The sequence below is a fragment of the Ctenopharyngodon idella genome, chromosome 21, assembly GCF_019924925.1.
Source record: "Ctenopharyngodon idella isolate HZGC_01 chromosome 21, HZGC01, whole genome shotgun sequence".
NCBI classification, from domain to species: domain Eukaryota; kingdom Metazoa; phylum Chordata; class Actinopteri; order Cypriniformes; family Xenocyprididae; genus Ctenopharyngodon; species Ctenopharyngodon idella.
Window position 1 is genome coordinate 27,311,815 of NC_067240.1, and position 17,152 is coordinate 27,328,966.

Here is a 17,152-nt window from a genome sequence, read left to right on the forward strand (position 1 = left end):
ACTCCACATTTGAAAGTATTTTGTTTAAAAAAAATCATGTTTCTTAATAGTTTTTGTTATCAGTTATGTACATTAGGGTTTTATGTTACATCTTCTGTTGTTTAATGAATGTTTATTGCATTATGTAAGTGTTGTGGGTTACCATGATGGTGTTTTCCGTTTGCGTGAATGACTCTTTGCACCTTCTTTATATTAGTATATAATTCAGCTCATGGAAAAGCTACTTGTGATGAACTCTGATTCTTCATGTGGCTTTCTCTTTTTCCACCTGCATTATTATGGTGGTTGTCAGTATATGTTAAAGGTACAAAACAGATTTTAGTAGTAGAGTGCATTGTTGAATTTACTGGTTTACATTCAAATTTTCTTGTTTGTAAATTACAGTTTTATACTGTAGAGTTTACAGTTTGTTCTGTAAATGTGTTTACAGTTTTTCTGTATTTTTTACAAAATTATTCTGGCAACCACAGCTGCCAAAATTATTTTGTAAAAACTACGGAATATTTTTTACAGTGTATGATTGATTATGATACACGTATCTATATTACTTAATAGCACACTAACACTCGTGTAATTGTACGTGGTGAAACTGAAACAGCATATTTGTAATGTAATGCCAGCCCTCGTTCGGCAACACCTATTTTCCAGCGCTTATAAATGAGACGTGCTGGTGCCCGCGGAGAGAAGCGCACTCGCGCGAACCTCACTGGGACAACGCGAGAGGCAAAGACACATTATGAGCACAGGGCAGCAGTTTAAGGGTAAGATATTTGTTGAATTAAGATGAATTAGAAGTATGGAGGGAGTCTTAAGAATGATTTATAAAATAGGAGAGACATGGGCTGGAGGGACACAAGCGTACGTCAGTTATTAAGGTTAAATGAACGGCATAAGATTTTCCTGAGCTCATAAGGTAAAGATTGCAACACGTGTAAAAGAATAAGGTGCTCTATAGCACAAGATTAAACACAATATACTGTAAAGGGGCAAAATAGTTTGTGAACATTTTGAAAATATCTGCATTGATTATAAAATGTGGTCTGATCTTCATCTAAATAACAGTTACAGAAAACGCGATCTGACTACACTTTAAATTAGGTGATCAAAATAATAATTGTTAGGTACAATAAACTTATTGTGTTGATGAAGTATTGTGAAACACTTGTGCTGCTATTGAGGTGGATACGGGTAAGGTTAGGTGGTATGGGTAGGTTTAAGGGTGGGTTAAGCGGTAAGAGAAGGTCAACAGTGTAATTATAGATTACAGAAATTAATGTTTTTTTTTTTTAATATAAGCACAATGTAAAAACATGTCAATAAGTGCATTGTATCAAATGATTAATTTAAATGTTAGTAGCCTACATAAATGACACTTAATCTAAAGCGGGTCAGACTAAATACTAAAATACTAAAAACTAATGAACTAATAACACACATAAACAATTGTACTTTTCACATCTTTATTGAATCATTGGTCATTGACAGTGCTAGGTGGAGAAAGTAAGTGTAACGTTGAATTTAGTAACTCGTAGATCTTCCTTCAGCGGCAAAACCTCCACCGCTGGATATAAGGCTTTTGACCAATTTTGGACCATTCCCTTCACACAAACTTGTTGCAGTTTATCAGTATTTCTGGGTTGTAATCATATCACAGTCTTCTTTAGGTTATGCCACATCATCTCAATTGGCTTAAAGAGTTAGTTTAAGCCTCAATTTTATTGAAGTGATAATTTACCACTTTATTTACAAAATATTAAAGGGTTAGTTCACCCAAAAATGAAAATTCTGTCATTAATTACTCACCCTCATGTCGTTCCACACCTGTAAGACCTTCGTTCATCTTCAGAACACAAATTAAGATATTTTTGATAAAATCCGATGACTCAGTGAGGCCTCCATTGCCAGCAAGTTAATTAACACTTTCAGTGCCCAGAAAGCTACTAAAGACTTATTTAAAACAGTTCATGTGACTACAGTGGTTCAACCTTAAAGTTATAAAGCGACGAGAATACTTTTTGTGCGACAAAAAAACAAAATAACAACTTTATTCAACAATATCTAGTGATGGGTGATTTCAAAACACTGCTTCATGAAGTTTCGAAGCTTTACAAATCTTTTGTTTCGAATCAGTGGTTCGGAGCATGTATCAAACTGCCAAAGTCACGTGATTTCAGTAAACGAGGCTTCGTTACATTATAAGTGTTTCGAAATTTCAATGGTTCACCACTGGGGCGTGTGACATTGGCAGTTTGATACACACTCCGAACCACTGATTCGAAACAAAAGATTCGCAAAGTAATTAATGACAGGAATGTAATTTTTGGGTGAACTAACCCTTTATTCTCCAGCGCACATTCACAAGAGCACTGTGACGCATCTATGTTGTATTGACGTGAGAGCAGACGTTGTTGTGTGAACGCACATTGGAGATTAATATTGTGTAAATAAAGTGAGTTATGTTTTTTTTTTTTTTTTTTTTGGCACAAACAAAGCACTCATGTCGCTTCATAAAAATGAGGTTAAATCACTGGAGTCACATGAAGTACTTTAATGATGTCTTTACTACCTTTGGGGCTTGAAAGTGGTAGTTGCGTAGGCTGTCAATGGAGGGACAGAAATCTCTCAGATTTGATCAAAAATATCTTCATTTGTGTTCTGAAGAAGAACGAAAGTCTTACGGTTTGGAACGACATGAGGGTGAGTAAATGATGACAGAATTTACTTTTTTTTTTTTAAGGCAAGGACACATATTTTCTTCCATTTGCAGCCATTCTTTAGTTTATTTCCTTGTGTGCTTTGGGTCATTGTCTTCATCACCCAGCCTTTCTAAAGCTTGAAGTCATGAACTGCTCTTGATACACTTTTCAGTTAACTCTCCCTTCATTGATTGTAAACCATGCTTCAGTTGACATGAGGTTTTTTGGTGTTTGTGTGCAGTGCCCTTTTCCTCTAAACAAAATTGTACATTTTTCTAAAAACTTTCAACTTTTGTCTCAACTGTCCATGGAAATTTTTTCCAGAAGATTGAGTAGCAACAGTCCAGAGTTTCCTACATTTGTAGACGGGTTCTCTTATACTTTTGTAGACTTTTCCAGCAGTTTGCATCTCTCTAATGCAATTTTAAAATCCTTTGAAAGGGATAGAGCCAACCAATCTTTCTTAAGAAGAACAGATTTGTTAGCAACCAGGCTTTGTGTGCCTTTATTTAAAGGCCAGGGCACCTGTGCAACCCACACTTCCAATCTCATCTCCTTCATTGAGTCATGACACAGAGTTTTACTCACTTTTTCCCAGCCCTTACTGACACCATTTACTTACTGATCATCCCAGCTGAAAAAAAAGTACACTTCTATAATGTGCTTAAAGTGCTCTATTTTCGCGCACTAATTTTATACTTAATATACCAAAAATTCTTCTTTAGTAGTACTTAAGATAATCTTAAGAACATCTAAGTGTACTCAACTGTGCTATTTTGAGACACCATGAAATATGAACTAAAATGTGCTTTTAATATACAATCTCCTGTACTAAAAAAATTTACTTAGTTACGATTTGTAGTACACTATGGGTTTAAGCCTACTATAAGTGGTAACTAAATACATTTTTTAAATACAGAGATAGTACTTTTTTTCACCTGGGATATTTTCTGTGTTATTGGTTAAGTCAGATTGTGTTTGTCTATAACTGTGACTTAGATGAAGATCAGACCATATTTCATGTGTAATCAATGCATTTTCAAAGAATTCACATGTACTTTTTCCTGCTAAAAAGTGACAAACCCAATCTATTAAAACAAAAAATTCCCCTATGCATGTCAGCTCATAAATTCATAAAACATTCTTCCTCCTTCACGTTTGGCTAGCAAATATCATGAGTTTAACTCAAAGGTATTTGTTTTCAAATATTTGTTTAATGAACTTTCCTTGAGAGTGATGTTCAGAAGTGCTGCTTTGCATTTGTGTTTACTGAACTGACACACTGCTGAACTAGTTTCTTGCCCTAGTGGCAGAATGCTGAAATGCCGGCAGCATAACAGCTTAGTAAAATTTGCAAAAACAGGTGTGACAATATATAGTGAAATATTTGCTTACTGTCATTCATTATGAAACATTTCTTATTATTAGCAATGTTAAAAAGTTGCTTTTTAAAAAAAAGTTCTGCTTATATCTTTGTGGAAACCATGATACATTTGTGTTGTAACCCCTCCTTTTTTTCGCAGCTTTGAAAATGAATCATTTTCCTTTTTAAATCCAATTAATTGCTGTATCTCATCCTTATTTCTTGTAAGCATGGAATTTTGCCACCGCTCAGTCATATTTTGCCTCAGGCAAAAAAAAAAAAAAGAAAAAGAAAAAAAAAGCTGCTCAAGAAATATATTTGACTACAAGTAAAAACATCAGTTTCTTGTTGATAAAATGCAAATTACTGTGAGCAATGCAAATCAAGTCAAGTCACGTCTGTTTACATTCCTCATCCAAGTGTGAAAAAACCCAAAATGAAAGTACCGTCATTACCTGCTCTAATTTCTTTCATAGAAAACACAAAAGAGAAAAGGAGGGTACGATATAAAAAATAATAATAATAAAATAAATTGTTTGAATACTAGGATAGGGTATACTTCCTATCAAGTCAATCCCTGAATATTGATTTTATTTCAAATCATTTTAAATAACCAGCTAATATTCATTAATATTCATTAAGAATATAGACAAACCTTATATTACTTGACAATACGTTTAATCTGTGCCGTATTGAATCATTCCTTTTTTGTTTTCTATTTATTGAAAAAAATAACACCACCTGAATCTATAATTCAAAGTTGCATCAAAAAACACAAATGCCTTTATTCTAATGCTAATAAATGAATGTCACAATCAGCTGCTGGGTCATTATTTAGTAGAACAAAATAACTCCACATGAACATCCACATCTCTGTCATTCACTCTTATAAGCAGTTTTAATGCAGAGATACAACTAACTCACCAGGGGTGAAAAGGATAAATATATATACAGTGCCACTTGAAAGTTTGTGAAACCCTTGCAGAATCTGTGAAAATGTAAAAAAATGTAACAAAATAAAAGAGATAATACAAAATGCATGTTATTTTTTATTTAGTACTGTCCTGATTAAGATATTTTACATAAAAGATGTTTACATATAATCCATAAGACAAAAAAATAGCTGAATTTATTAAAATGACCCAGTTCAAAGGTTTGTGAACCACTGATTCTTAATACTGTGTGTGGTTACCTGGATGATCTACGACTGTTTTTTTGTTGTGTGATGGTTGTTCATGAGTCTCTTGTTTGTTCTGAGCAGTTAAACTGAGCTCTGTTCTTCAGAAAAATCCTCCAGGTCCTGCAGATTCTTCAGATTTCCAGCATCTTTTGCATATTTGAACCCTTTCCAGCAGTGACTGTATGATTTTGAGATCCGTCTTTTCACACTGAGGACAACTGAGGGACTCAAACACAACTATTAAAAAAGGTTCAAACATTCACTGATGCTCCAGAAGGAAACACGATGCATTAAGAGCCGGGGGGTGAAAACATTTTGAATTTGAAGATCAAGGTAGATTGTACTTAATTTGTCTCCGGGAAACATGTAGGTATCTTCTGTTGCTTCCAAAGGGCAGTTCTAGAGGAAGAAAATTGATATTTAAACAAAATAAGAAAAATTTGGACATCTTTATCCTGTTCAAAACTTACTGACTCTTAATGCATCGTGCCTCCTTCTGGAGCAAAAATGGTTCAGGAATGGTTTGAGGAGCACAACACAAGTTTGAGGCGTTGGCTTGGCCTCCAAATTCCCCAGATCTCAATCCAATCAAGCATCTGTGGGATGTGCTGAACAAACAAGTACGATCCATGGAGGCCCCATCTCAGAACTTAAAGGACTTAAAGGATCTGCTGCTAAAATCTTGGTGCCAGATACCACAGCACACCTTCAGGGGTCGAGTGGAGTCCATGCCTCGACGGGTCAGGGCTGTTATATATGTCCTCTGCTTCTGACGCTGGTGCTACGCTGCCACAGATTGAAAAAACAAAACACGCTCAATAACGCAGACTAAAATACGGGGCGGAGGCAAAGCCTGTCGCCGGTTTCATAAGAGTAATAAAGGGGACTGAGGCCATCACAAATTAGTGTACAGTTTAATCGCGAGTTAATCGCAAATTTTTAGGGGGGCTGGGTGGAAATTTAGGGGGGCTAAATCTAAAGGAGATGACAAAAGGAGGAGCCAAGGAGTGACCCAGATCAGAGCCATTGGGACGAAGTTCCCACAGCGGAACCGATGGAGGGAGGAGCCAAGAGCCCGACAGACTGAGGTGGAGCTGGGAAGGGTGAGAGACCCAGACGGAGCTGAGGAGACAAAGACCCGGGGTGACACTGTAGGCCTGGAAGGCAGACCGGTGGGAGTGAGGACAATGGTGGAACCAGAGGGAAGCCAGAGACCCGGAAGTCCAAGGTGAAGCCAGAGCGACGGTGAATCAAGGTGGAGCCAGAAGGATAAGGGAGTCCATTGTGGTGAAAAGTGGAGCCTGTGATTATGACCAGGATGGGCTGTAGAACTTCTAATGCTTGCTAGCACCTAACAGTAAAAATTCAAATTGATATGACGTTTATGCAACCAAACTGAGTTAGTTTAGTCAATATATAACATGTTGGTGTAGAACTAAATAAAAAGTTTTACTAACTTAATCTTTAAGTTTGTTGACTAGTATATTAGTATATTAGTTCTGCCAACTTATTAGGGTTTAAAGGTTCTTTGGATTCGTGGGCAATTCAGACAGATGAATGATTCTTAACTGGTTTTGCTTTAGGATCCATTTTTGTTTTTTCATTTTACATCAAATGGTGTCAAACCTGTCTATGTTGGCATTAGTTTAGTTTGGCAAGCCTCAACAAAGTAATAGATATTTGAGCCATAACCCCTCAGCTGTTCACACGAAAAGAACTGCTTCAAAGTTTATTTAGACTAGTCTTCCTGTATCTGGATTGCACAAGTATGACAATATCTTCTAGATAATATCATCAAAATATCTGCTATCAGATAAATGTACAGTAGAAGTTAGCGCTGAACTATTCAACTCACAACACTTACAGAGTTTAATGTTTGATCTTTTTTCCTGCAAGAATTTAGGAAAGACATTTCACTCTGTTTAAACAGACATTTACATGTGTCAATATTTGTTAATAATGGTTTCAAAAGAATAGGTTGTGCACAACCAGCCACCCTCTTCACAGGAATGACATAAATCAACCTATCTATCTATCAAATGTATTTATATAGCACCTTTCACAATACACTTTGTTTCAAAGCAGCTTAAAACCACAATATCTATCTCTTCATCTAAACAGTATTACTGTCTGTTTAGGTATATGACGCACAACCACAAGAGTAAGCAGTTGAAGACAGCATGAAGTCAGCTGAAACCCGAGACTGATCTTACATAAACAGAATCAACACTGACAGTTTCTGAGAGCCCTGTCAAACTTCAATTTTACTTTTTTCACAATGGCCTTATTGAATGCTACTCTTCCATGGAATGTCTCTTTGGACATCAAAAACCTCTCAGAATCAGATGGCAAACCACCTATGGTGAAGAACTGGGCAGCTCTGTTTATTCTGGCGATTATATTTTTTACTGTTGCGGGAAATATACTGGTAATTATGGCAGTGTCCATCGAAAGCAAGCTGCACAATGCCACCAACTACTTCCTGTGTTCACTGGCTGTGGCAGACATGCTGGTGGGATTCCTAGTTATGCCAGCCTCACTAATTAGTATTCTTTACGGTAAGTACTAAGCTTTTTTCTTTCTTTTTTTAAACAACAACTGCCCATATATTGTCTGAAAATGTTTTTAAAGCATGTACACAAAAGCAAACCACACATGAAACTGAAAGGCTAAATGGATGAGTCTTACAAAAGCTCTCTAAAAATAATTTTTTGTTTGTTCTTTGATGTCATGAAAAAAAGCAATTTTCCATTGAATGGGCTTCATTGACTTTATGCAAAATGTATATTGGTAATACTTCACAATAAGATCCTATTTATTAACGTTAGTTAAACACACAATATGTAACATTTTTTAATTGAAATATCCAAGAATCACTAGAACAATGTTATATTTTGTTGACTTGTGTACTTACATTATCCCAAATGTTTCCAAGAATGTTTAAATCCAGAGAACGGATCGTGTCCGTGTGTCACCTATCAATGACATCATACCCGCGTTACCCTCGATTTCCGCTTTTAATTTGTAGAAACCATGGAAACACCAAAGACGCTTTGATATATTATGTTTTATTAGACAGGTGAGCAACTGTTTAGATACATTCATCGACAGAGAACTAATCATGTTATACAGCTCAACACAGTCTTGTTGTTTAAATCTCGTTTTCTTGATTTACTGCGAGTACCATGTTTTACCATGCCTAATATCGATCTAGTTTACTGCAGTGTGTCTCATAGTAGCCCCCGAGCGAACGCAGAGTAGCATTATAACAACTTTCCACACACAAATGCATCGCATATGATAAACTGCGCTGCGTTACCTCACATACACTTGACCAGAAGAAGCGGAAGTGGCATCATAATAAAAGCTCCACTGCTCTCGAGCCGTGTGTCGCACTTGTCTCTCATTAGCAATCACTCCAGCGGCTTCGCTCAGCTCCAGTATCACTCGGTCCTGCTCTGTTTCATACTACAGTAACGTTAATAATCTCATCCATGAACATGATTTCTGCCCGAGTCCCATACCAATTCTTTTCCACCGGCTGTGAGGTGAAGACGACATCTCCCATTATTCCGCGAAATCAAGGCGTCATCATGCTACGCCTTTGTTTTGAATAAGCGACCTCTAGTGGCGAAAATCTACATAGTGTGCCTTTAATGCATTAACTAACATTAACAATGAGCAATACATTTGTTACAGTATTTATTAATTTGTTAACATCAGGTCATAAAAATACAAGTGTTCATTAAATAATATTAACAGATACAGCTTTTGATTTTAATTATGTATTACTAAATATTGGAGTTATTAACTAAGAAGACCTAAGAAGTATTTTTCATTATTATTTCATGTTAACTAATCAAATGTTAATAAATGAAACTGTATTGTAAAGTGTTACCAATAATTTTTTTTTTTTTTTTGTGGTGAAATATAGCCTAGACATGTCTTTGTGAGATTAATATCAGTATATATTGTTTGTGGAACAACATAAGTAATGTTAAGTTACTAATGTTAATGTTAAGTTACAGGCAAAACCATTGTTTTCACAGAGGGGTTTGTTCATATATCTTTCACCTGATTGATATAACATGCTGAAAATGAATTTTTTTCTGGTTGTTGAAAGAAAAAGTATATATTTTCTAATTTATGGAGTGATAAAAAGAGAAATCCAAAATCTTCTCTGTAAAACTTTTAACCTTCAACTGTAATATGTGAACAAAAAAAGGAAATGAGTTTTGAACCTGGCTTTATCAAATCTTCCGATTTCTGTTCCAGAAATGTATGCAAATGAGTGCATATTTTATTAGATAATGCAACATTTGCATATTTAAACATTTCAGAAAACTTGTAATACAAAAACAAGTTTCTTAACGTACTGTGATTAATCAACTGGGGAAAGTATGGTGATACCTATTAGTAGTTTTATTTACTTGTAGTGTCTTGCCTTAAAATGTAAAAACAGTGCAAGCTGAAAATACTAGGATTATATACTCAGCTTTTCTCACTACCAACCTGTGCCTGTGCCTCTGAAACTTAGTCCTCTTGTTGTCTGTTTCCAGATCACACCTGGCCTCTCCCTGAACTGCTGTGTCCCATGTGGCTCTTCCTTGATGTGCTCTTCTCCACAGCCTCCATCATGCACCTATGTGCCATTTCTCTGGACCGCTATATCGGCATCCGTAACCCAATCAAATACAGCCGCAGCAACTCACTTTGCAAGGCCATGATCAAAATAATCTCTGTTTGGACCATTTCTATAGGTGAGAATGAAGCATCCTGTGTTCAGAGTTACAAAAAATAATGATTTATACAGGAAACAGAAACATAAACACATTTCAGCACACAGGCCTTCATCAGGGTTAAAATAAAACAAGAATAAGGCCTTATTCTTGAAACGGCGACAGGGATGCACATGGGGAGCGAAGGCTGGCCCATAGCTCAAATTGCTCAAGAAGTTAATGCTGATAGAAAGGTGTCAGAATACACAGTGCATCACAGTTTGTTGCGTATGGAGCTGCATAGCTGCAGACCAGTCAGGGTGCCCATGCTGACCCCTGTCCACCGCCGAAAGCACCATCAGTGGACACATGAGCATCAGAACCAGACCACGGAGCAATGGAAGAAGGTGGCCTGGTCTGATGAATCTCGTTTTCTTTTACATCACGTGGATGGCCGGGTGCGTGTGCGTCGCTTACCTGGGGAACACATGGCACCAGGATGCACTATGGGAAAAGGCAAGCTGGCGGAGGCAGTGTGATGCTTTGGGCAATGTTCTGCTGGGAAACCTTTGGTCCTGCCATCCATGTGGATGTTACTTTGACACGTACCACCTACCTAAGCATTGTTGCAGACCCTTTCATGGAAACGGTATTCCCTGGTGGCTGTGGCCTCTTTCAGCAGGATAATGCGCCCTGCCACAAAGCAAAAAATGGTTCAGGAATGGTTTGAGGAGCACAACAACTAGATTGAGGTGTTGACTTGGCCTCCAAAATTCCCCAGATCTCAATCCAATCGAGCATCTGTGGGATGTGCTGAACAAACAAGTCCGATCCATGGAGGCCCCATCTCGCAGCTTACAGGACTTAAAGAATCTGCTGCTAACATCTTGGTGCAGAAACCACAGCACACCTTCTGGGGTCTAGTGGAGTCCATGCCTTGATGGGTCAAGGCTGTTTTGGCAGCAAAAGGGGGGCCAACACTAACCCTAACCCTAATGTTATGCCTGATCGATGGAAAGGAAAGAGGAGATGGTGACAGTGGAGCCAGTGGAGGAAAAGACCATGGTGGAGCCGATGGAGGAAGAAACAATGGAGGAGATGACCACAGGGGAGCTGGAGGAACGAGGAAGCCCAGTGGAGCCAGATGAATAACAGACCATGGTGGAGCTGAGGAATCGAAGGGCTGAGGTGGAGTCATGGGCTCTGAGGGCCAGGGTGGAACCGTAGGGTCGGAACTCTTGGGTTCCAAAGGTGGAACTGGCTGGCTGGCCTGGAGGCCATGGGTGCACCATGAGCTGGAGGTCTGAGAAGAGCCGGCAGAGTGGGAGGATGAGAAGGAACCAGGCGGAACCAAAGCATAAAGCATGGTGGGTGGAACCACCGGAGGAGAAAGGGCTAGGGAACTGGACGGAACTAGGGAGTTCTTAGACCTTAATGGGACCAGTGGAGGAGGAACCGGGGAGTTCAACAAGCTGGATGGGACTGGCGGAGGAAGGGCTTTGATGTTACCTTAGATGTTACCTTAGATCACCTTACATTACCTTACCCTAGTCCCAGACTAAAATGCATGTTTGAGCTGTTTTAATTGAAAATAACTTGCACTGACATACCTTAAAATATGTCAGCGACATAGTTTTGTCTCAAGATGCACACCAGTAATTTTTTTCTAAGGCGTGTTTATAAAAGCTACTTGAACTAAGGTCTAATCCTGGCTTAATCTATGCCCTGTCTGTGAAACCAGGCTGTAAAGTTCTACTTTTAATTTTTACAGCTAAACTGTGCCCATGATTAAGTAATCTGTACTCTCATTTTTAAACCATGCTCACAGATTTGTAAACCGTTCCCTTATTTTAGCGAATTGTGCCCACAGGTTTATAAACGGAAACCTCCGATTAACAATCTGTACTGTGAGATTTGCAAACCACACCCTTAGTTAAAAAGCTTCTTATGCGTTTTGGCCGTTTGTTTACTTGACAACAGCTTTTTGGGAGCCTGAAAATCCAACTTTTGAAAATGGGTTTCGAAGTGCAAGTTTTTAAAAACGATACCATTATCGTCTCTCTGTGTAAACTAAAAAAAGTAAATTTGTGAAAACTGTGACATCATATGTAACAGACGTATGCTGGTCAAAGATAAACCTCACTCCCCTGATCTCGAGAGGCACTCTAGCAGCTGACATTAGAGACTGTGGTCTTTAGCCTCCTCATTAGAGCGCCCGACTCCCATGCCAGCGGACCGGGATTCGAGTCCCGCGTAGAGCGGGCAGTTCGAATAGGAGGGGTTACACATACGCATGTGTATTATGTGTTCAGTCTATAGGAGTGTAGTGTTTCTTTGCGACATTGCCAACTGCTGGCCTGGCAGTGGAATACAGTGCTTTTAGTCATTTTCACAGATCTGTGTGAACGGGAATCACTTTGACAACGTTGTTGTCAATACGCGAAAAACACAAAGGAAAACTTTTCTATTTTTAGTACATCGGTGTCGTGTAAATGTACCCTGAGACATTAGCAGTTGCCATTATTTTTTAGTAGCTATGTGACTCTTTAGAGGGCCTGGTTATGAATGATTGCTTATGTGCCAAAAACCACTACATAATACATTGCCAGATTGGGTTGCTGGATGTTGCAGCTATTCCTTTACTAGTTTAGTATGATGAGAAATAATGTGAGCAGTCAGGCAAGCAGTCTGACCCTGTTTCCTTGCGCTCCCTGGGGTTGTTGTAGACTCTGCTTGACGTCTATACCTAGAGCAACAGCGCTAACAGAAACTGACAGGAGGAACGATTACTGCTGCATCAGGCCCGCGTGTCTTTTTGCTCTCTTGCAGTCAGCATTACAACCGTATTATGTATTTAGCAAAGCTCAGTATTTCTGCACAACTCCTCTAATGGACCACCAGCATCTCTTTTTTGTATGAGCCAGAGGAATATTGTCTATAAATCAATAACAGACCTTTTACACATTATCAGAATCAAATATTATAGTTGTATAAGTATTCTGACAGCTTTTACTTTCAGTGGGGCAAACTGGAATGAAATAATGTAACCGGTGGGATGAGTAGGGTTAAAACAAGCTTTAACAAGTGATCCATCACTCTTTTTTTCTTTTCTTTCAGTGTTGTCACTGCCCATTCCAATAATGGGTTTCCAGGATAAGCAGAAGGTGTTTGTAAATGGCACCTGCGCCCTGAATGAGCCTCGCTTTGTCCTTGTTGGCTCATTCGTGGCCTTCTTCTGTCCTCTGGTCATCATGGTAGTCTGCTATTACCTCACTCTACGTGATCTCCAGAAGCACAGCTCTTCCTTCCCGCAAGAGAGCAAGAGCGACTCCAAACATTCTACCGCTGAGATAAGCAGCACAAGTCTGCTCAGCAGTCATTCCTCCTCCAAGAGATCCACATTTCCAATCAGCAAACGTCTGTTCGGGGGTCCACGAGACCAAGGTAAACGAGGCATGATGCAAGCTATAAAAAATGAGCAACGAGCCTCCAAAGTCTTGGGGATTGTCTTCTTCCTCTTCCTGATCATGTGGTGTCCATTCTTCATCACCAACGTGCTGATCGCTATCTGTCGGGACGACTGCAACGAGCATCTCTATACACTCATTAACGTCTTTGTCTGGGTGGGATATGTCTCCTCTGGAGTGAATCCCCTGATCTACACACTTTTCAACGAGACGTATCGCCAAGCCTTCGCTCGCTACCTACAATGTAAATATCATGAGGAGAAAAAGCCCAAGGCCATCAGAACACGTTGACACAGTTCCAGCACAATGGTTACATCTGATCATCTTGACCTATCTACGTACTTCTAATATGAGGCTGCTAAACTTCTTATCCCTTTAATGACATGATAGATCGTTTTATAAGAACAGTTTTTCTTTCTTGTGTAACAGGACATAACAAATGTTTCCAACACAAGTATCCACCTTATTGTGCGTTCAGCTGATTAATTTTGTAACAAAACAATGCAGAGTGTTGCTCCCACAGTTCTGCTATGGATTTGTTTGGAACTATTTTCATTGCCGAAATAGCAAAAAATTGTGTCTAAAATGTAAGTCACTTAATATTGACTTCTTTTTCATTGAACATTTGTAAAAAATAATTAGCACATTTGCAATCGTGCTCATATTCGTAAAAACAGCTCTCTTGCTCTTGTGATATTGCTTAAATATATCCTATATTAAATTATATAAAAAAACAAGATCACATACAAGTAGGTTTTTGCAATCATATCTTGAATTTGTGGGAATTTGTATTAATTTTGGGCTTTTTTTTTTTTTTTTCGAGACAATCCTGCATTGATTTCAAACCCGGCACAACAGTAACAAAAGAAATCACATTAGAAATAAGTTAAATAGTACGTTTTACATCAGATTAATGATGTTAACAAATAAATTAGACAATGCACCGGCAATTTAGTGATATCCCCACAGTTAATAAAATCCAGAGTCCTCTTAGTCTGAGACAGAGACAAGACCAAGACTTTCTAAAAATGGTCATAAGACCGATCTCGAGTACTACAACACTAGTAAACAGTAAAGCTATTTCCACTACAAACCAGTGTTTATGATTACAATAATAAATTAAAAATATAGCTGCAAGCAGCAGTTATCGGGGTTCAAGTGCTTTAATGCCTTTAGGCATATGCGTAAACAGGTATTATGTTTTATTTAGCAAGCCTGTAACCATCTTGATCATACATGGAAAAGACCATTTACAGCCAATACAGGCAATTTACTGTAGGAAATTCATGGTTTATAAAGCTTTTTAACAGTTATCGAGGTTGAGCCAAAAACCTAGGACTAGTTTGCCAAAGTTGGTTTTTGAAAAATCTCCAACATTTAACGAATGATTTGATGGACAGAGGCGTCCTAGAGGCGAAGTTGCTCAGAATGAGGAATTCTACCATGTGGTATGAATGTTGTGGCGTGTGTGACAAATCGCGCAATACATGATCCTTTATGTACATGAAAAACGTTAAGGCGCCCCCTGGTGGCTGATTTCTTTCTAAATTCTCACAGGCCTCTAGGGCCGTGAGTCAAACAGACCCAGCTAGTTTCGTTCTGATCGGCCTCTGTTAACCTTGTCTGATAGCTGCTCAAACTTTATTGGCCGGTGTCGGCCATGTTTTTTGAGATACGTCAATGTCCTCATAGACAATCATGGCACCTCGGACAAAGACACTGCATGCCAATTTTCAAGTCGGACTAACGGTGAAGTAGTTAAAGCCGTTTTCATGTTTTTTTATGTTATAGCACCACCAAGTGGCCAGTTGCCACATCCTTTTCACGCAGAATGAGCTCTTAGATAGGTGTGCTGAGTTTGGTAAAAATATCTCGCCGTCAGCACCGATAGCCTAGTGGTTAGTGTGTCGACGTATGGCACAAATGCGTTCACGGCAACCCGAGTTCAATTCCCGTCTCGAGGTCCTTTGCCGATCCCACCCCCTCTCTCCGCCCAATGCTTTCCTGTCTGCTCTCTACTGTCTTCTCCGAATAAAGGCACAAAAAGCCCATAAATAAAAAAAATCTCATTCCATTCACAAGGTATAACCTTTTTAGTAAAAGTGGCTCCACCCACTTTGAACGTTTTGGCAGTGCTTAGGGACCGTGAATTGAAATTTCAACTTTTTTTTGATAATTATTGACAATCAGACTCCGGAAAATCTGAGAAGCGTCTCACTGCAGCCTGCGGTGGACATCCAACCCTTCCCACATCCAAGTGTGACGTCAGAAGCCAGGCCCATGCAGCCAATTTTTAAGATTTTATTGGTCATGTCAATCACAGTACTGATTGCCTACACCAAACACTGATCCTAAACCTACACGTCACTGTAACCAAAGAAATTACCTGCAGGGCAGGATTTCTGGTGAAGTGCGTCACACTTGGATGTGGGAGCGGGCCCTACTTGGAGAATCCCCTGCACTGGTTTGGTTCCAATCGAGCCAAAATCGTGCCGATCGGGGCGAGCCTTGGTGACGGTGTCTTACAGTTTGGTCTGCCCGATCACTTTTAGGGGAGAATGCTGATCCTTGAAAAATTTTAAATTACAACAGGGTTTCAGCGCTATGCACTTGAACCTCTAATAATTATTGCAGTATATCCACAAAGGGAACACTAACTGCATTTCCTAATGTTTAAAGTCGACATAAAGCGGAAGTTGCGATAGCATTTTCTTCCCTATTGTGATGTATAGCCGAATGAAATGGCTTCTGGAACAAGAAAAAACGGGGCTTGATTTTGGGGAATTGATTGGATGACTGGATGGTTGTGGTTTGCTTATTGGTGGATCTCATGTGAGTGACAGGTGGCCCCGCCCCTCGCGCCAGTAAACACTTCATCAGAGATGTCACCTCAAAATCATGGACGGGAAGGTATTTTAATTAAAGATTACGAGACCACCATGATTTTTTTAAATGATGGTTCTATAATAAATACTGCAATATTCCACAAAAAAAAACAAAAAAAACAAGAACTGTCCATTTTGATTTCATGCGGACTTTAAAGTAGATCACTCGTTGCAGTGTTTTTTTCCTAGCCATATTGCACAACCTGTTTTAACTGCACAGATATTCCTGTGGACTCTTTCATCAGTTGATATCAGGCATGTTTGTGTTAGGCTCGTTTCAGTGAAAGTCTGTGCATTAAAGCGAATTTTTAGTGGGAGAGCGCCACCAAGTGGTGACATTCATTTGATTTCTGAATCAATGGTAATGGGTTACTACAATAATGAAGCTAATAATACAAAATAATAATAATAATAATTTAAACACTACATTTCAACTGACACTCCTGATGCCCGGACTGTTTTTGTCTTCTTGATTGGAGCTGTTTGTATTTGAAATAAATGATAAAAAGAAAGAGTCTACAATTAATGTATTTGTGTCTTTCTTATTTTGTGGATATTTTTTGTTGTTGTTGTTTTAGTTTAGTAACCTAACCCTAACCCAGTGTGACAAATGAATGAAATGAAATACTGTAGATTGAAGTGAGTGATTGAAATTTGTATATAAATTTCATATAAATAGAAGAAACGCTCTCTCTCTCTCTCTCTCATTAACATTTCTGCTTGTTTTAGTGTCATGTTGTAATTTATTCAGGAAACATGGGTTAAAACCTATTCAATGCTACAATAGCTCTCTCCCTCTCAAAGTTTTCCCACGGTGGCCACAAGAGGATCCTCGTTGTCCCA

General features: G+C 38.7%; 1 protein-coding gene across 1 annotated transcript; it reads left to right on the forward strand.

Moving 5' to 3' along the window:
- The first annotated feature begins 681 nt into the window (after positions 1–681).
- On the forward strand, positions 682–16,435 carry LOC127504266 (5-hydroxytryptamine receptor 2A). Its single transcript, XM_051878825.1, has 4 exons — positions 682–761; positions 7,378–7,797; positions 9,799–9,999; positions 13,075–16,435. Exons 2-4 carry the CDS (start codon positions 7,518–7,520, stop codon positions 13,713–13,715), a joined length of 1,122 nt encoding a protein of 373 aa, XP_051734785.1. The 5' UTR covers positions 682–761; positions 7,378–7,517; the 3' UTR covers positions 13,716–16,435.
- The last annotated feature ends 717 nt before the right edge of the window (positions 16,436–17,152 follow it).